Raw genomic sequence first — 21,121 nt, forward strand, 5'->3', positions numbered from 1 at the left:
TCCACATCCACTCCTCCCTCCCACTGCCTTTTCCCTAATCCACATCCACTCCTCCCTCCCACTGCCTTTTCCCTAATCCACATCCACTCCACCCTCCCACTGCCTTTTCCCTAATCCACATCCACTCCACCCTCCCACTGCCTTTTCCCTGTTCAGAGACCAACAGTCGCGTCCCAGGCGCACTGCACTCCCCGGCTGAGTTCAACAATGGCCACAGAGAACTCGCCGACAGTCCCACTGCGAAGGTTTACTAGAGAGGTTGACAAGTCGCAGCAAGACAAGATGAGAAAACACTGAGGAAAGATCTTTTTGTCTGTAGTAGTGCTTCTTCTCAGCCATGGTGCCAGGCACATCTCTTTGTGGTCTTTCGTCTCTCGGTCCCTTGGTCTCTGCTCTGTTCAGGCAGCGTCATGAGGCTTGCTGGTTGTGCTGCCCAACGGCCCTCAGCTCTCCTTGTTCTGGGAGCTGGAAGCCCACTGTCTCACAGTCCCAGGCTTTTCCTCTGTTGGCTCTTTCAGACACGCCTCACTCCTGGCTCTTCTTTCTTGGTGGTCGTGGGATTCTCTCTTCCTGCTTCTGAAGTGACTCACTTGATACCCAGAGAATGGCAAAACTGACTGAGTCCCTCCTTAGAGTTAGCATTCTCTTGACCTTACTGGCGTGCTACCACCCAGCCACTTAGTGGGAGTTACAGATTATCCGTATCAAGTAATTTGCCTTCACTGTAGCTCTGTTCTAGCTGTGGCCTTGAATGCTACACTTTGTTTGTTTCTACTGTGTGGCCAGTGGTTTTTTTTTATTTTTTATTATCAGGCATCCTTAAGCACATACACTGTGACTTTAATAGTATCTTGTCACTGAGTGTCACTGGGCTGATTTCAACTCATGTGGACACGAGTGGCAGAACAGAGCTTCCTGCAGGGTTTTCTAGACTGCCATCTTCATGGAGCAAAGGGCCACGTTTCTCTCCTGGGGAGCCACTGGGAGAGTTTGAGCGACTGAACGGTAGTAGGCTAGGTTGTCTAGAAACAGAAACATGAACACTCATCTATGTAGAAGAAAGAGCTTTATATCAAGAATGAACTATACATTGAAAAAGCATCCTCATCCATCCCAAGTCCCTTCCACCTGCCAGATGCTAGCAGAGCCCTCTGCAGACTCATGTCGCTGCAGGCCAATGACTAGGAAAGGCGAACGGGGAAGGAGGGAGATCATAGGCCGGGAAGTGCGGAGTCCTGTGGACCCGAAGTTTGTAGCAACCTGGCAGGGCAGCTCATAGGGTGAGACAGCCTACACAGAGGCACCCTGAAGGCAGGCACAGAAGCCCAGCAGGCAGGGAGGGCAGAGAGGGCCCAAGCACATGGAGAAGTTCTCACGTCTCTCTTTCAGAAAAGGCCATATGCCCGAGGAGGCACCATCAGGCTGGGACCTGATTGATAGGTTGGACTCCATCCCTACGCTGTCATACAAATTCAAGTGGACATAAAATCTAACACTGACCTTCCAGGTGACAGCCCAGCAGTTAACCACTTACCAGGTCTCCCATTTAATAGTACAGTGGGGAGAGACAAAGTCTCTTCCTACTAAAACATTGCCTATATAACATAAGCACTCATGATTTTTTGCTTAAAAGTTATAGTTCTTAACAAAAGGGCTAAAAAGACTATTTGCAATGACTTCTGATACTACTATGACGTAACCTCTTTGTTGCATGTAAATGGCGGGTCCTCTAGGTCTTGGCTGAATTTACTTGTAAAAGCTGAGTTTCACACCCCAACAATGATGCTTTGTTCATTTCCAATTTAAAATTGTGTGAGTTCTCCTCTTCTTATGCCATAATCCCTTTAAATTATATAAAAAGATACATACACCCCTCACCCCAAGAACTATAAATGATCAAATGCTTATTTTTGAGTCACAATTTTAATTAGATGGCAAATACTATGTCTACACTGAGAAGTGAAATAACTTAGATGCCTAAAACCACACAGCAAAGAAAACACTTTTTAAAAAAAAAGGAAAGCTGTAAAAAATTTTTCCTAGATATGCCGATTCTTATGCTGTGGAGTTTAAACCATGTTGGTAAAATCAAAACCAAAAATCCCTGAAACTCACTGCCATCAAGTGGATTTAGACTCACAGTGGTCCTACAAGGCAAAGTAGAAACACACCTATCGGTCTCCAAGACTGTAACTCTATAAGGGAGTAGAAAGCCTCATTTTTTTCTCCTGTGGAGTGGCTATGGTTTTGAACTGCTGACCCTAGAGTTAGCAGCCCAAAGTATAACATGGTAGGCCACCAGGGCTTCTTAAACAATGCGGATTATTTTTATTTTGTTTTGTCTTTACCCTAGAACACTATTTCTCAACATGTGGCTCCGAAGCCCCATCTTGGAAGGACTGGATCAAAGGTTCTGGAGGCAGGGCCCGTGCTCAGCACACAGTGTTTACAAGCCCTTCAGGGGACCTGGAATTACCCGGCCCCTGGAGAACCTGAGCTCTCAAGAATGGCGCGACCACCATTAAAGCGAGTTGGGATTGTGCAACACAATTTTCCTTAGAACGATCTAGCTCTGAATATGACATGTGGTGATTGTTAGGTGCCACTGCGTCAGTTCCCACTTACAGTGACCTTACACACAGCGAAAGGGTACAGTGCCTGGTCCTGCACCATCCCCACAGCGGCTCCTACGTCTGAACCATGGTGGAATTCACTGTGTCATCCACCTCACGGAGAGTCGTCCCCTTGCCCCTCTCTGCCAACCATGATGTCTTTCTCAGGGATGGCTCCCTCCTAATGACACTTTCAAAGTAAGCTAGATAAAGTTTTATTTCTCAGAAGCACGATCAGGAAGCATTCTGGCTATACATCTTCCAACATACATTTGTCTGTCCTTCTTGCAGTCCACGGTGTTTTTAATATTCTTTACCAACGTCATCATTCAAAGCCATCATGACTTCTTTGGTCTTCCTTATTCAGGTCTAGCTTTTGCGTGCATATGAGGTAACTGAAGTATCATGGTTTGGGCCACATGCCCCTTAGTCTGCAAAGTGATGTCTTAACTTTTTTAAACTTTAAAGAGATCTTTTGCAGCAGATTAGCGCCATGCAGTGCTCTTTTGCTTCCTGACGATTGCTTCCGTGGGTGTTGATTATGCAGTCACGTAAAACAAAATCTTTGACAACTTCAATCTTTTCTGTTGACTGTGCTGACGCCTATTGGCTCAGTTCCTCTTGTCTCTTTCTGAAGGTCCGTGTGGATAGCTACTGTCCATGTTGTTCAAAAGAAGTATTTACGATGAATAAGTCTTTGGTCATGTGGTCTCTGCCCTGTTTCTATCTCCAAGGCCATGTTTTCCAACTTTTCACGATGAACGTGGTGTCATTTCACTTCAATGTATGACACATCCAGCATGCCTTTCTTATTCAAAGTGGCTTATACCACTCCATTTCAGCTCACTAAGGCCTGATATTAATTTGTATGTATTCCGTTTAATTTTGACAACTTCCAATTTTCCTAGAATCATACTCTGCCATTTTCTGAACATTATGGATGTCTGCAGCTGTCTCTTCCCATTTTCAGATGCGCTACACGAACCACTGACGGATTTCAAAAGACGTGCACCTTCCTCATCATGAAGGACAACTCTTGTTGGAGGAGGCCCCACTGTCCCGGTCTTATTTTGAATGCCGTCTAGCCTAAAGGACTCAACAGCTGCCATTCTATCGAATAATGTTCTGCTGCTAATTATTAAGTTTTTAGTGACTAATCACTTAGAATGGACTGTCCTCTTTCCTAATCTGTCTTAGTCTGGAAGCTCCATGATGCCTGTGCATCATGGGTGACCATGCAAGTGAACAGAATATAACAAACTGATAGATGAGAAATAATAATATAATTCATAAACAGTAATCAGTTAATTTCACAATTTTTATTGTACCTATTATTAATACATCTTTGAAAACTATGCCCCCCCACCCCCCAACCATCTTACCTGACGGAAGAATGGGGGAAAGGCATGATTCACAGATGTTCTCCTCTGCAAGGAAACGAACAGACTTTGGGTTACACAATGTTTCTGTTTGTCTCCTGACCCATCGAAGCAAGGTAAATAGTTTGAATAGGAGCATTTCAGTTTTACCCACCATCCACCAGAACACCCTTCATTTGAGTTCGATGCATTTTTTTCAACAATGACAATGAGTCAGCTACCAGAATCTTCTTGCAGCCTTCACGAAGTAGAATCTAGTACACACAGTGTAAAGAAAAGTCACGTTTAAACATTCCACAATGGAGGAAGGAAAGCACTCTTACTCGATTCAGCAAAGTGATGAACTTGGAATACTTCCCAGGAGCTCTTACTGGTACCCTCTTCCCTCCAAACCACTGCCAGTTGGATCTTTCAACACAACAGATTCAATCTGCTTTTCTTTCTTATGTACATTTAGTAGCTCCTGCAATGCTTGCAAAATAAAATAAAAATCCAACAATCTGGCAGGGAAGACCGTACTTTTACCAAATGGTATCTCACAAGGCTACCTCATACAGATTTCTTCTGGCAAAGTTTGGCTCCCACACACCTACCAAAACACCAAATTTACTGCTGTTGAGTGGATTCCAATTCAAGGACCCAGTACGGCAGAGGGGAACCACCCACACAGAAACAGACGGTCACGTCTCTCTCCCACAGAGCAGCTAGTGGGTCGGTCCTGCTGATCTTAGTGGCCAAGCTCTTGACCACTGCACATAAGTTCCTCCCTATATGCCTGGCTTATTAAAAATTCATCACAGGATGGAAGGCTTGCTTTTCCCAAATCAGATAGTCTACAAATTCATCTGCCTACTGTATAAATTGTATAAATACGTACTGGGTCCTTATCACGTCCCAGGCACTAGACCCAGAGCAATCAACTAAACCAATGAGACTTTTGTCCTAAATCCTTTTCAGGATGCCATCTCTCTTCTAGTTTATTTCTACATATAATAGATGAACACAGCATGTGATATGCTCATTGACTAAATTAACCCTCAAATTTGGTGACTCTTCGGCAGGATGGTAACTGAAATGACGACAGATATTAATATTCCATTGTAAGATTACTTTATTTTTCTTACCATTATTAACCTTTTTGTTTTGACAGGCTTGCTGTTTCTACATTTAATTTTTTTTCAATTAAAAGTTTTTTTCTGTGTGTCTAGATGACCATGAGAAAGGTCTCCACAGTCCTGCAGCTACAGAAGTCAGGACACTCACCGTGAAGTAACGATGGCCCTTTCTGACTGGTGTGATTTGTGTTTGGGACCAGGGCTGTGGAAGACTCAGGGAACTTCTCTCCCTGCTTCTAGCCAGTGGGCACAGCGTGGACAGCAAAATCTTTTACCTGTCAAACCAGTTCTGTTGGTCAAGGTAGGAGTGCTCCTCCTTCTCTCTGCTTGCTTATTTTAGTAGGAGATTAGGAGAGGCTAGCTGACATTCCCTTAAGCTGAATGCCATTTTATTTTATTTTTTGTTGTTGGTGGTGGTTTTTTAATTGCAATATGCTTTCTTCCAGAGTTAATAATGAACATATTTCCATGGTAGAAAAATTCATTCTATCTCAGTATCGAATAGATATTGTCCTCTGTGAAAAGTCTTTTAAAGCATTTTTTTCTGTGATTATATTAGAGCTTCTTGCTTCTTTTGAAGGGAGGGAGATATTGCAGGAATATCTCTTGGCCCCATATGTCTTAGTAGAGGCAACTGTGTATAATGACATATACTGACATAGAAGGTCACTATGACCCAGCTCTTTGGCTGGGGATGAAGGTTTTGAGAAGAATGCGCCTTAAGAGGCGGTAGTAATACCAAATGCTATAGTTCGTGGTGTATTTTGGCTTTCTTCAAACCACAGACTCACCTCCACGACATACATGGAGTTTTTTTCTTTGAAGAGTTTTAAATACATGCCACAGGGAAATAGAAGTGTTGGAACAGCCAACTGTCGTCTCTGTTCTCAATCATCAAGAAGCATCGTATTTCTCCCCAAGTCCCAAAGCTCACTGTCTTCAGGTGAATGGAGCCAGGGCCCACCCCTCCAATCCTAAGAGGGCAAAGCGTTCGAAAGAAAGATCTGATATCTAGTGTGAAGTTCTCTAGTTCACACACTTATGCATGTGCAAGACATTATGTGATTTTACTATTTCTAGTAAAATCTTGAAATCAGACTAATGCGGATTTTCTTTAAAATTCTGCTCTATTTTTAAAACTTTAAACCAAACATATCCCCTGGAATCTTCTTAAGGCCAAATAATAGTTTAGCTTAACTAGTAAAAGATGTGTGCTTTAATCACTGTCCTTTTTTAAGAACTATCTACATGAGAACAACTTGTCAACAGCAACTTGAAAGATTCGGTAAGAAACTTAGAGAAAGTGAGTTTCTGTTAATAGGGGCAGGACAATATGGAAAACACAGGTGATAATAATTGCATGATTTGAAGAATGCAATCAATATCATTGATTTGTACATGGAGAAATTGCTGGCTTGGTGCACGTTCTCTATATATTCTCAGGCACAACAAAAAAGAACAAGTAAATTACTACAAAAACTACTGAAAGTCAGATTTTTAAGACTAGTTTTAAGGAGATGCTAACAATTTAATAAGTATCATTAAAGGATAAGAGAAAAGAAACAATGACAAGTATGGTGAGAAAAACATTGAAGCAACACTGATGTCAGTAAACTTTTAGAAAAACTAGAAAAAAGTATGAAGTTTCTCAGTCTCCAAAACCAAAATAATAATTTTAAAACTCCCTAAGAATAATAGTGCCAATCAGTCTCTCTAGTAAATGCTCCAAAAAGCACCAGCTCCAAACCTGCGTGGGTGTCGAACCCCACTGCATGAAGAACACAAGAGGAGGGCCAGCTGTCTAGACAGAAGCCACTGTGTCTGCAAACGAAAAAAGAAAATAGCAAGGAAAAACCCATTTTTAAAGGTCAACTAAGAAAAAAAAAATCTTTTCAGCAGGAGTTCATTTCCTAAATAGGTACAATCCACCTGCCCACAGAAAGTGTTTTCTAGGGAAAAAATCCACTAGTCAGAGGCAAAGAGCCAGGAGAAGTGAAGGCGTACACGTAGTGTACTATGTGACTCTCTACTTCATTTCATCACAGGCCAAGGCTCAAATCAGAGCACGGCGAAAACTTCCGATGTACAAGATGCCCGGTAGGTATACAAAGAGAGGAGGCTAACCCTTGTAGAAAGTAATCCCTTCATCCGCGACATCTGTGATCATCCAAAGGGGGGAGTGGAAGAAGACAGCACAGATTCATAAAGGTGTTACCTTACATTATATAGTAACGATTGCAGCATCAGACTTATGACGTTATCTTGATGAAAGATCTCCAGTAACAACTATCTCAGTGACTCAGAAAGAGTGTGCTATTGTTAAATCTTATTTCATGCCCAATTGCTAAAAGTTCCTATCCACAACTTCCCATCATGCCTTCAAGAAGACGCTGATGGCTGAGAGTGCGATGACGTCCAAGTTCGCTAAGAATGTTGTCTTCACTCCGTTCTGAGCACGTCTGTCTCTCCAGGTCGTCCTACGAGGCCTTGCTCCCTCACTGGAGTCTCAGCTGCCACCAGCCTCTTCTCCAGCCTTGCAAATTAGCTGTTACATTCAATGACTACGATGACGATGACAACACAGAATACGATCTTCTATAACTTTATGCTCGCTTTCTTTTTAAAGTAGACCTATTTTAAACATGCAGACTACAATAAAAACTATGACAAACACTCAGGTCCCTACCACCTAGATTTACTATATTTAAAATTACTTTGCCAGGCACTTCAGATCTGTTAATTATAGAAGAAAAAGTACTACCAAGGCAGTCAAAGTTTCCTTGCCTTCCACATTTACTGAACACTAGTTACTTTTCTAGTATCTTTTCCCTCCTTCTTTGTCTTTAAGAACACAACTCCAGAGGCAGCGTGGAGTGCTTCGTCTCTGAACAGCTCTGAAAGCTGCGTTCTATGCGGCTGCTTCGGCCCAGGAGGTTGACAGCTTCTCGCATCTCTTTGGAGGCCTATGGGCCTTGCACTGGGCGACAGAGGTTTAGGCTCCGAGGGCTAAGGGACAGAAGGTTGGGAGAGGTCTTTTTGTTTTCTTTACTAAGCCCTTGTAAGTAGAGTTTTGGGTCGTGAGAGCGGCCACCAGCTAGATTACATGGTCTCCTGCCCGCCCCCCCTCGCCCCCCAAAAAGGACACAACTCCAAGCTGGCTTTGTGAGTCCAACTGAAATCACAACTGGTAGGGTCCAGGCTGCATCTGGTTGGCCAATGAGATAAACGCGCTGCAAGGCATCGCTTCAAAATACAAGAGCAAAGTGGCATTAGGAAAAACTCCTTTGCTTTGCACATATTCCAGCATGGAAGGAATTATGTGAAGTCTGTAGGAGTGGTTTCTTCCTTGGGACCCAGCGATAGCAAGCCTGTAGTACACTCTTCTATTGACGGACTATTTACACTACTTCCAGTTTGGGACAATAAAGGCTAAAGCTGTTAAAAACATGCTTCCATGAACCATTTTGTTGACTTGTTATTTACCTGAGAAAATACACAAGACTGAACCTGTTGGGTTAGGGAAAAGTTATATATTTAATTTCTAAAGTAACTGCCAGTTTTAAAGCAACCTTCAAAATAGTTACTTTTCTACTTGCACACATTAAGTTGTGATATGTCATAAATCTACTCTCTTTATTCTTCTTGGATAGCATTAGCTAACATTTTTCATGCAAATTTTAGGACCAGCTTGTTACTTTCTATGAAAAATTATTTTGAAACATTGATTAGAATTTTATTGAACATATAGACTATGATTATTTTACAGAGAACTGATAACACATGTAATTTTAATATTTAAATAATCAGATTCAATTTGCTAATGATTTATGAAGAATTCTTATATGTTCATTTATTTTTAAAAGCTAGGACTATGATTTCTATTTCTCATATTATCCTTATATGATACAGTTATACAGCATCTCATGAGAAATAAATGAATTTTTCCTTTCTAGTCTGAAAAGGTTTGAATAAAATAGAAGCTGCCTCTTTTTTCTTAAGATTGATAAACATGTCTCTAAAATTAACTGTGGGATAATGCTTTTGACTAATGATTTAATCACTTTAATGATTATAGGTTGATTATATATTTCTTAAGTGAACTTTGGAAATGTATCTTTTTTTTTCCAACTATTTATAGGCTTTTATTTTCTTTTTTTTTTTTTTCTTTTTTAACATTTTATTAGGGGCTCATACAACTGTTATCCCAATCCATACACACATCAATTGTGTAAAGCGCATTTGTACATCGTTTCTCAAAACATTTTCTCTCCATTTAAACCCCCGACATTAGGTCCTCATTTTTCCCCTCCCTCCCCTGGAAATGTATCTTTACCTAGAAAATTATTTCATGTTTTGTGAATTGCATTGCTTTGGTAGTTACGTTGGCTTTCATTCATCATATTACGTTTCTTTTCTTCTTTTTCTTATTCAATTGTGTTAGAGGCTTCCCCGCTTTATTAAACCTTTACATCTTTCCTTTGTTAACTGTTTATTTTTAATCTTTAGTCAGTAGACGAGATAAATTGCAGATAAGCACACTCAAACACACAGTTAAATATCCCCACGGACATCAAATCGATTCCAACTCATAGTGCGCCTAATGGGTGGCGCAGAACTGCTCCTTAGGGTTTCGGAGACCATGGATGTTTACAGGAGGAGACAGCCTCAATTCTGTGCCCGCGCTTCTTTCACTGTGTCCCCAGGGCTCTTACACACACACACACACACACCTATTATTTCAAGGTGCTGAATTGAAGTATTCTTCAATATTCCTATTTTCTATAATATTGTTCAACTTTTTATGACATCTATTCTTTCATGGCTTTAACTGTAATCTTTTTGAGATGAACTGAGTATTCTCTGTTCTTGAAAAGAGTGAGGCTGCTGTATCCTTCCTGGGTCTTTTATTCTGAGCTCCTCTGTGATGGAAACTGCTGACCCCTGAGGATGTCTGTGTGCTCATGTGTGGGTCCCTCTCGGTTTACTTTGATCTTAAGGAAGGTCAACGATCTTAGAAGGGATGTCACAAACAGTGTAGTGTAAACTTACATCCTAGAATGTCTTGCCTCTCCAGGCCATTCCTGAAGAGATGGCAAGTTCCCTTATGCTCTTCAGAACCAGAGGGTGACGTGTTCTAGGGCTACGGTCATGCTTTGTGTAGGGCACTGACTTTTTACTTCCACTCAGAACTGACTCAATGGTAGCCTGAGAACAACTTGGATGGGCCAACAGCTTTGTCTCCTACTGGGAGACCGTCGCCAGGTCAATGTATCTGATACCCAGGGGCTGCAAGTGTGCTACCTCTCCCTTTCTCTCTCTTGCTATTTCCTGCGACTTTGTTTTCGTTTTCTCTTGAGATCTGCTGTGAATTAGAGATTAATTCAGTTTCTACATATTAAATTTAGAAATTTCTAATAGGCGGGGTGGGATTCAGTTCATTCTGCCACCACATACCTAGAATTCTGAAATTTCTAATGATTTAAGAAAATATATTTTAAATGTAAGTACTATTGACCATATGTATTGACCGGCAAAACACATATCAAAAGCTTTATTATTACTATAACATATATATATAATCTATATCTATTCCCTTTTGAATCTCTTATGTTTAAATTATTAAATACTCTATTTTAGGCCTATGCTAATTTTACATCTTTTTCTCAGATTTAGTGGAAAGTGCACATACATTTTGTGATGTTTTTAAAATATAGACGCTAAAGTTTATAAGCATGAAGTTTTAAGGATTGCATTTTCTTTGCAAAGAACTACAAAATTAGCCCTTTGTATTCCAAGGTATGCATAATTTACATACTGGATTTTCAGAGGATTTTTTTTTAAACCTGCAAAGGCCTCCTTTGCTTGTTTTCTCTCATTTTAACTTAGTTACCAGAATATTCTCTGTGTTGAATAATCTCTGATATCACATTCAGAAATGATACAATCAGGCTGAAACACTTATCTATGAAATGATTTCTCTACTTGGCTAATAAGAAATCTTCATTATTAACCCCTGCTTTGTAGCCTACATGAGAGAGCTTCAAAAAGTCTATGGAAACATTCATCTTTTAATTCCATGTTTTCATCCTCCCCCTTCCTGCCCCTACCACATTAGAGATTCCCCGAGGGTAACCACTCCCTGCTTTTGCTTTCCTAAACTCCATTTTTCATTAACAAATATTTTTAGGCATTATTTAAAAATACAATTATTTTTATTACCTTTCAGAGATTCATTTTCTTGATGAACTGTTTATGAGTCTACAAGCCCACTTTTTTTCCTACATCACGTTCAATCATGCTTATTTTTTTTACAATTATTTTGCTGCACTCCAAAGTTTTTCTAAATTCTATGTTTTGTTCACAGACCTTTATTTTTTCTTCTTCACTATACTATTAGGAAACCCTGGTGGTACAGTGAATTACGAGGTGAACTTTTAACTGCAAGGTCAGCAGTTCAAAACCACCAGCTTCTCTGAGGAAGAAAGATGAGGCTTTCTATGATTGTCTACATTTACGTCTTAGAAAAACTCGGGGCAGTTCTGCCCCATCCTCTGGGGTCACTAAGAGTTGGAATTGTCTCAATGGTACTGAATGAGTTCACACTTGCAAGATAAGCAGCTGTAGCTTCTGTACTCAATTTAGTTTGTGTATATTTATAATGCATTTCTTTACCATAAGTCCGCCATTGTAAATTTAAGTAAGAATGCATAAGATAGCTATTGAAAGTCAACACAAGACTCTAGGTTTCCCTAGCTGTCCTTCTTGTGTCTCTGCAGTTCATCATCGATGATAGCATTCCCGAACAAAAGTAACACACTAGTCTCATAGACATTTTATAAGCCAATAAAAGAACTGCACATCTGCAAAGGTATTACGGCTCATTAGAAACAGCTGACATGGGAAAGATGACATAAAATACTGCTGCGCTTCTGAATGTTTCATTTTAAAAGGTTCTTTGAAAGTGTTGAACTTAAAAACTAAAAGAGAAAGTCATTGAACTTTGTGCTGACAATGCCTTGTTCACTTGCAATGTTTATAATTAGAATCGCAATGATGAGCAGGCTACCTGACTTTGCAGAGCTTCCAAAATGATACCAGACCTAGATAGAGAAAGCACTTCTAATTCACCATTTAGGCTTTGCCCTTGAAATAGGACATGCAGCCCATGTGAAGAATTAGTATCTGGTTAGAGTTGTAAAATGTGGCGGCTCTATTTATATACTGTTGATAGGGGTTGTTGTATTGGTTCTAACTTACAGCAAGCATTTCTACCACAGAAAGAAACCACCACTCAGTCCCATGCTATCCTCACAATTTGGGGTATGTTTGAACCCACCAGATTTAGATCTAGTTATGTCTCGATATAAGAACGTACTATGGATTACCCTGAAGAATAAACAAATCTGCCTTAGAAGAAGTCCAGTCAGAATGTTCCTTAAAGCCAAGGATGGAGAGACTTCATCTCATGTTCTTTGGACAAGTTCTCAGGATGGACCAAGCCCTGAAGATGCCTGATTAAGTAGAGGGTCAGTAAGCTAGAAGACCCTCAGGGAGATGGGATGACACAGTAGCTACTGTAAGACTTAAGAGAGTCTGCTAAGAACCAACATTCCTTCATGTTTGCCCCTGACAAAGTTCTGTCCCATGCCGACCTTGGAACAGCTCTGCATAAACAGGAAACCACGTGCCTTTGTCAAAAACCAGTTAGCCAAGGGCAGCAATCAGTCCAAAGGAATCAGGGAACCAGAAGGATGATGACGGAAAATGACTACCTGGAGCTTTCTGAGGCTGATTCATCAAGAAGACCTCAGCCTAGTCCTCATTTCTGTACAGTACATAAGGGACCTAGGGGCTGCGGCACGTTATAGCCGCAGCCCGGTCTGCTGCACTGTTCTGCCTCTGCTCATCTGCACCCAGGAAAGAAATAAGCTCTGCTGTTTGTATTACACCTGACCTTGTGACTAACTCAGTCTTCTCTCCCGCCACAAGATTGAGCTCCAACACAGCAACGGTGGCGACGGCACAGAACTAAGCAGTGTATGTAGCATCGCAGTTAGTTGAAACCAGCATCTAACAATAGCAATGGCAACAATAAGGAAGGGCACACACGTCTCCCAGGGAATCTGCCCCACAAAAAGGATCAGCACAGAGTAACAATTCCTTCTGTCATTGGGTGGGGTGAATTTCATTTTCATTTTCCAGGTTTCCCACGTTTGAACCATTTTTGAAAGCTGGAGAGAAGGAAGCTGGACAATGGCTTCTCTTAGGGTGGTCCCCCCAACCCCAACTCTCTGCCACCATCAATCCTGACCCACAGTGACCCCCTATGGGTTTCTGTTTACGGCAATAGAAAGCCCAGTCTCCCTTCCACGGAGCTGCTGGTGGTTTCAAACTGCCGACCATGAGGATCTCAGCCCAACTCGTAACCACTACAGCACCAGGGCTCCTTTTAGGGTGGTAGCTGGGGAGAAATTAAACACAAAATCTTTTAAGAACAAAATAAAGAAAAGCTTCACAACTGTAATCTTAGACATCTTCTGATAGAATAACATGATTATCAATTCTGAGAGAAAGAAAGAAAGAAAGAAAGAAAGAAGAAAGAAAACATCTACATCTAAGTAGACTGAACATCCTAGGAGAAAGTACAGATTTGGATTTCAAAGGCATGAGTTCTACTTTTATCTCTAGTGCAGGACCTGGAGAAATCACTTGACATTTCCTGTTTTTCCCTGTGGGGACCCACGGGGAGGACGAGGAGGAGTTACTCTGTCACATGTAAATGTATGTGAATGTGGAAAGCCAATCATCACAATCATACAAGCTAGAGGGAATGTCCAGCAGAGAGAGCAGGCAATATGCTTTGTGAATTCTGGCAAAGGTTCAAGTGATTGACTTTGAAGTGACCTTTGAGATCATTTCATGGGAAAATCTATCCAGGGCTTGAACTACCACTTGTCATCAAGTGCAGCTTTTAGGAGGGAGAAAGGTGCGCTCATTGGCTTGTATTCAGCCAGTGGTCTCAACTTCATGAGTCTCATATTCATGAATTAGGAAGTCCCCATAGCACTTGAACATGAGGTTTGCTCTACCTCCTGCTCTTTCAAGTTCATGTTTATGGGGAAAAGAGGTGTAGGACTGTGCCATGATGATTAGGGCCACCTGGCTGTTACGTGAAGCTCAGGTTCACATCAGGAATTCTCGAGTCCCCCGAAATATTACCGAGCTCAAAAACAAACTCACTGCCAGTGAGTTGATCACGAATCACAGCAACCCTCAAGGACAGAGTCAAAGTGCCCTGTGGGTGTCTGACTCACTACACGTCAATCATCCGGAAAACTGTGAACCTACTACCTAATTAGTGTAAGTTAGGGATCCCTCTAGGCTGTGAGAGTTAACAGTTTCTGATCAAAAGGCATGACATTTAGTCAGAGGATCTGGGTTTCTAGCAAGGCAAACCATTTGACCTAAGGCGTCATCTTCTCATCTGTACAATGGTGATGATAATTCCTCGGTATCTGCTGTGCAGATGAAATGATGATCAAACAAGACCGCCAGAAGAGAAGTACTTACGAGCCAGTCTGCTAGAATCCTTAAGGAAAGAGTCTCCAACAACAGAAATGTGGTGAAGGAAATATTTGTTTCGTGATGAACATTAAAAAATTTATAAAGTGTAGCCTGCTTATTTTAAACATTGAAATAGTCTGTATACCATATTATCATTTGCTATAATTTACATCAAATAAAATTATATTATTTTCTGAAATTAGGCATAGCAGCATTAGATGTTGATGATATAGGAGATACTTGTACTGCAGTAACTCTGTGAAACGGTTGCAATCAGTTTCGTTATCAGACACAAACCCAACCAAACATGACCATCAAGTCAATTCTGACTCACAGCACACCTGTGAAAGTAGAACTGTCCCTTGGGTTCCCACAGTTGTAGCTCCTTAAGGGATTAGAAAGCCCCATCTTTCTCCTGTGGAGCGGCTGGTGGTTTTCAACTGCTCACCTTGTGGTGAAGAGTCAAACTTGTCACTCATTACCCTACAAGGGGTCCTAGTTATTAATACTACTAAGGTGAAGAAGAAGAGTAACAAATAAAACCAAACCCATTGCTAGGGAGACAGTTCCGACTCACAGCCATCCCAGTGCAGAGAATAGACCAGTCCCCCCGGTTTGCGAGGGGTTTTCTGTAATCTCCACAGAAGCAGACTGCCCCCTCTTTCTCCCTTAGAGTGCCTGGTGGTTTCAACTGCCACCTTGCCAGTTAGCAGCCCACAGTTTAGCCACTGGACCCTCACGGGACCCTTATAAGTAAGGTAGCAAGATGTAAGAACATATATGATAATAAACATTCAGCTTTGATAATTATATTAGTTCCTTAACTTTGTCATTGGTATCGAGCATTGTTTTTCCTCACACAACTTTGTTTTCTTTCCATTAACAATTGAACATGTGATTTCCAAAAGTAAGTTCAATGCTCAAACAAGCTAAAAAAAAAAATTGCGCACTCCACTGCAAATCTTTCCCTTAGAGATGCTTGACGCCCATGAACAAAATCAGGGCTCTATGAAATCCCAGGAGGGCACTTCTCTACTCGGACACCACAGGATCCTATTCAATGAACGCTTCTCAGCACATCCCAGAGTCCAGGGTTCCCCCTTCCCCCTTAAGAAATTCATCTGCAAGAATTTGGGGTTTCCTGGAACTGCCAATATATCATTTCATTACCCGAGATGACATAAAACTACTATTTTACAAAACACGAAAGTAAAAGACTAGCTAGAGTTAAGTAAAAACCTGTACCGTATATACTTGTGTATAAGTTGAGTTTTTCCAGCACATTTTTTATGTAGTTTTTGCGGTAAAATTAGGTGCCTCGGCTGATATTCAGGTTGGCTTACGCTTGAGTACATACAGTATGTGAAAATAAACTGCTAAATGCTTTAGAGATAGATTTCAGCTATTATTATAACAGATCTTAATAAGTGGCCTAGAGAAAGAAAACAAATATAAAGGCCATTAAAAAAAAAAAGATCGTTTTTTCCAGGGGTGTGTGTGTGGGTGGGTGAGGGGTATCTAATCACTTCTTATCTGAGTAGAAAGTACCCCTTGAGTATTCTGAACAACTTCTTCGGTGTAACGTTTTCTCTCTGAACGCCCCAACAAGATGCCTGCACTCCAACAGAGACCCTGCGTGTGGCTATTCCCACAGCTCTACCACCTTCCTCTCCAGTCCAGAAGTCACTCTTCATTTGTGGGGTTTGTAGGCAACTAACGAGTTCCATGGGGGAGTGCAGAGTTCAGTTCCCTGGGTGCTCCAACCAAGAGGCTGGAGGTTTGAGCCCACTCAGAGGTACCTTGAAAGAATGGCTTGGTGATCTACTTCCAAGAGTTCCTCAACTGAAAACTATACAGTACACACACGGGGACATTGCGAGTCAAGAGCCTACCAGCCTACAACTGTTTTCCAGTGTTGAGGACCTACTGGCTCAATAACTCTGAGGCATTACTCATGATCTAACTGTATACATCTTAAGAAAACTCAAAGAACAAACTCACTGACATTGAGTCAAAGCCAACTCATACCAACCTATAGGACAGGGTAGAACTGCCTCTCTGAGTTTCAAAGACTGTAACTGCTTATGGGAGTAGAAAACCTTGACTTTCTTCCTCGGAGCTAGCAGGTGGCTTTGAACTGCTGACCGTCCAGATTACAGCCCACTATAATACCACGGATCCTAAAAATAGGTCAGCAGTATACTTGAAAACTTAAAGAAGATAAAATATTGATTTCCCAACTGTTTAAATGGATAGTTTGCATAGAAATATAATGTGGTTTTTTCCCAATAAGGGTGCACTCCCCCCAAACCAGAATTTTTTTCAAAGCTATATATTTAAACTTTTTTACAAACAACCTTATCACCTTCAAAGTACTCTCCATAACACTAAATACACTTGTCAAATCTGTGATTCCTCCTGGAAACATTTTCAAATCCATCTGTTTGGCTGGCTGACAGCACTGTCCTTGCTGTTCTTTTCATTTCTTCTGTGTCATCAAATCACTGTCCTTTCATGTGCAACTGCACTTGCAGAAGCAAAAGGAAGTCGCGTGGAGCAAGGTTACACGAGTAAGGTGCATGGGGCAAGAAAGGCATGCTTTTTGGGGGCCAAATAATGGTGCACTCAGATGGCTGTGTGAGCAGGTGCATGGTCATGGTGGCAAAACCAGTCCCCACCTGCCACAAATCAGGCCTTTTTTTGGTTGCACACGGTTATGCAATCTTTTTGGAACCTCTAAATAGAAACTTGATGAAAAGTCTGACCTGGTGGAATGAACCCCAAATGCACTATGACAAGTTGACATTTTTATCTATTCAGGACATTGATGGGCATCCAGAATGATGTTTGTCATCAATTGACATCTCACCTTTTCTGAATGAGAAAACTACTCATACACTTGAGATTTTCCCATGGCGCTGTCCTTATAAGCTGTGTTCAACATCACAACAGTTTCTGCAGCATTTTTTTCATGAGCAGGAAACAAAATTTCACAGCTGCACGCTTTTCTCTTAAATTAGCCATCATAAAAAACGAGGTTTGAGAGAAACTCCTTTTATGAAAAAAATTCACTCTGACCAGAGAGAACCTTTTCAGGTGATGCCACTGAGTGCACTAACTCAAAGCTCCACTCCACCCAGTGTAATTCCAGTTTTTTTCGAGGGGGGTACCCCCTATGTGCATTCACTTTACACATAATAATTTTATTCTTATGCCCAGCTGATTCAAAATGATTTAGAATAGATGAAAAACGGTTGCAGTGCTGTCCATAATTTTGACTCTCTGAATGAGGGCCTAGTAAGGGTGCTTTATGAGGTGGTTTATTGAGCCATTCTGGAGACTGTGACCAAGTCAGGCACATTTTCTAGCCTGGGGGCCAAGGATAGAAGAGGAAATCCTTGAGTTATTTCCCTTGGGGCAGAGTGGTTCAGAGACACCTAGCATAGCATGGCATAAGCAGGAGAGTGACAAGCCAGCGAAGTTGTTAGACTTACTCGCACACAGAAGGTATAAGGTCTGACATTCACCACACTTTCACCAGAGCCCAAGTCCTTACAATGAGTTGCTGCACAGCACACATGGCTCTCACAGCACATCTCCCTGCCTGTCACCCAGGCTCGTATCAGTCGCCCCTTCCTGGCTTTCTTTAATCTCCTTCCCATCACCACTCCCTTGCGTCAAGTGCAGATCTCCAAATTCCACTGTCAGTAACTATCTATCTTTAAGTAAGTGCGGCAGAGGCTCTCCATTTCTTTGTCTTTGATAAATATGCATTTAATTCCAAGGCTGCTCCTCCTATTCCCATAAAGCGAAGCAGACACCCCTGTCTTCACGAGCCACCTCTCTTTCTTTTAAGCTGTGTGCTTCGGTATTCCTGCAGTCACCTATAGGCTGCCACATTCACTTCCTGGTTCAACGCGCATGCTGCAGCTGGCTTACAGCCACCCCAGCTATGATACCAAACCCTCAATGGAGGGCTTGGATGACCCATCCAAGGATGTACTCTCAGTTCTTCACAAATTCTCCCCAAGGACACTCATTCCACTCTTTCATCGTGGAAATGTTAACAATAGCCCATTCTCTGGAACGTTCTTGCCCCTCTAGTCTGTTATTCTTCCACATACCTTGCATTTGTTCTTGATGCCACTGATCTTCCTTCACCTTCATCCTCCACTATTTCCCCACCTGTAGTTACATAATCTGGTGTCAATTTGGGACTTGAGAGGATTAAGAGTGAAGGGGTGGAGTCTAGTCTGTCAATCAGATCATAACCAATGAGGCCTCAGTGTGGGTATGACCTTCTCCTGAGGATTCTGGAAACTCCTGTATTTCCTCCTTGAAGGCAGAATACACTCCTCTCTCTCTGCTCACTCCCTTGGAGATGCTCTATTTTTCCCCCCCCAGTCTTTTAAAGAAATTTTGACTTTTAAAAAGACTCGGGGATCTGAACCCCACTCCCTTTCCATTGGCTGAGGGGAATGGAGACCTCGCCCATCTCTCAAGACCGACTGACCCATGTTCAACTGTTGTTCACAGGGAACCCTTCTCCACTTCGGCCAGCAAAGTTCTCATTTGAATATTTGCTATTACCACCAAGATCTGCACCTGCTGCGGCCCACCAGGCCCCGCGCCCTAGGCTTTAAGGCTCACGGCAGCGGCCCTCCTGCTCCTCGCAGAGTAGCATCCGCAGAAAAGTTCAGGTTGCTCCTGTCCCTTGTGCGCACGTCCTGACTGCGGGCAACAGCTGGATACGGACTGGATGCTCCAGCGCCATCTATTTTCACAGCTAGTTGATTTGGCAGATGAGTTGTTACACACTCCTTAGTGGATTCTGACTTCCGTGGCCACCATCCTGCTGAGAGACGCTCTATTGACAAGACACATGGCACTACGCTGATAGACCCGTGTCCTGGGTGCTGGAGGAGCCCTGTGGAGACCTTGCCAGTGCTGAGATGCTTCTACTGCCACTGGATCCACAAGACTTTGCACCCACTAGCCTGCGATTGTCCTATATTTGGCATCATGGCCCGTGTTGTGTTAGTCTGAAGAGGACTTTATAGATTGGTATAGGACATATGGGCTAATGTGGGGCTTATGGAGACTTGATCTGGACTGGGACACTTTCCTTAATATACAATTACCCTTTATATAAAACTCTCATATACACATATGAGGGTCCATGAATTTGTTTCTCTAGTCTACCCACACTAACACACCACTTCTTCCCTACATCTGAACCCTGCTCTCTGTTACCCCTGGTCTGCTAATCAGAGGAGAAGCACTATGACTACCAAATTAAGGTTTTCAAGGCCAGTTAGGTTGATAGGAATATGCATAAACACTGATGACCAATATTTATATTTGTCCTCGGTCAGTCTACCCTCACCTTCCTCTTAGGCCCTACTCTAACTTTTCATCATTTTACCTTTCCTCTTTTCAGCTCATAAACAGACCCCAGGGAGTCTGGGTTTCCTAGATCCTCCTACTCATTGAGCCCGGGAAGGGTTTGGGCATTGCTGGATAAGAGTTAACTGCTCCCTCCAGTGAGCAACCTTCATGTCCAGTGTGAACAAGAGACGGCAATACAATTACTATGGCAATCACTCATCTGCCTCTTCAATGGCAGCACATAGCCCTCAAGACAGCATTCCATAAAGTCTTACCGGAACGAATGGAGGTGAAATGAAAGAATGAAAAAGTGAAGCAGACCTGAAGTACGTTTCAGTTAGACTCTGACCAGAAGAAGGAAGCGGACTGACGTTGGAGAATATGCTTGGTCTGGGAAGATCACTGGTCCTGAACGGGAGAGGAGTATTTGTGAGGACTGGTAAGGGAGGTGGGGGTGGTATGGCTGTGCCATCTGTCACCCCACTGATTGCTAGGGTTGATTCAGCCCATCTGGGTGGCTAGGTGGATGTCCCATTCATACCTCACTTCTCCTGTGCGTTGGAGGCTGTGTGCTTGGTTGAAGATGATGACCCACCTCAATAAGGAGGAGGATCATCCTTTGGTCAAGGGTGTACAAGTAACTGAATTCCCTTGCTACAATCTCCAAACAAGCCTCAAATGGAGGTAAGGTAATACAGGCAAGGAGGGGCCAAGGTAAAGCTAAAGGTTTGCCTTTTTCCATGATACACTCTCACTGCCAACTAATAGAGACCCTATAGGACAGGGTAGAACTAGCCCTTTGGGTTTCTGAGACTGAAAATCTTTACACGAGTAGAAAGCCTCATCTCTCTCCTATTTTCTATGATAGTCTCTAGGAGAGTGGTTAACACAGAAAAAGTGGTGAACAAGATTATCTCCAGGGAACACCACATCCCTCACTGACCCACAGCCCTACAGGGGACAACACTAGAGACACAGTGTGGGAATTCCGCCCAATCTGATCCCACCACACCAAAGCAAAACACTAAGGGGGTGCAACAGAACAGCAAGGGGAACAGAGCAA

At 42.2% G+C, this 21,121-nt stretch overlaps 1 protein-coding gene across 2 annotated transcripts in view; it reads right to left on the minus strand.

Moving 5' to 3' along the window:
* The window catches only part of VPS41 (VPS41 subunit of HOPS complex), a 221,919-nt gene that overhangs the window by 2,629 nt on the left and 198,169 nt on the right, over positions 1-21,121 (minus strand). For both annotated transcript variants that reach the window (XM_045286362.1, XM_004708026.2), the window contains 2 exons: positions 4,146-4,245; positions 3,995-4,039 (listed from right to left, as the gene is read on the minus strand). In XM_045286362.1, the coding sequence (XP_045142297.1) occupies positions 3,995-4,039; positions 4,146-4,245 (145 nt within the window). The remainder of the gene's footprint in view (positions 1-3,994; positions 4,040-4,145; positions 4,246-21,121) is intronic.

The sequence above is a fragment of the Echinops telfairi genome, unplaced genomic scaffold, assembly GCF_000313985.2.
Source record: "Echinops telfairi isolate 266 unplaced genomic scaffold, ASM31398v2 ScPeMD7_7;HRSCAF=31, whole genome shotgun sequence".
NCBI classification, from domain to species: domain Eukaryota; kingdom Metazoa; phylum Chordata; class Mammalia; order Afrosoricida; family Tenrecidae; genus Echinops; species Echinops telfairi.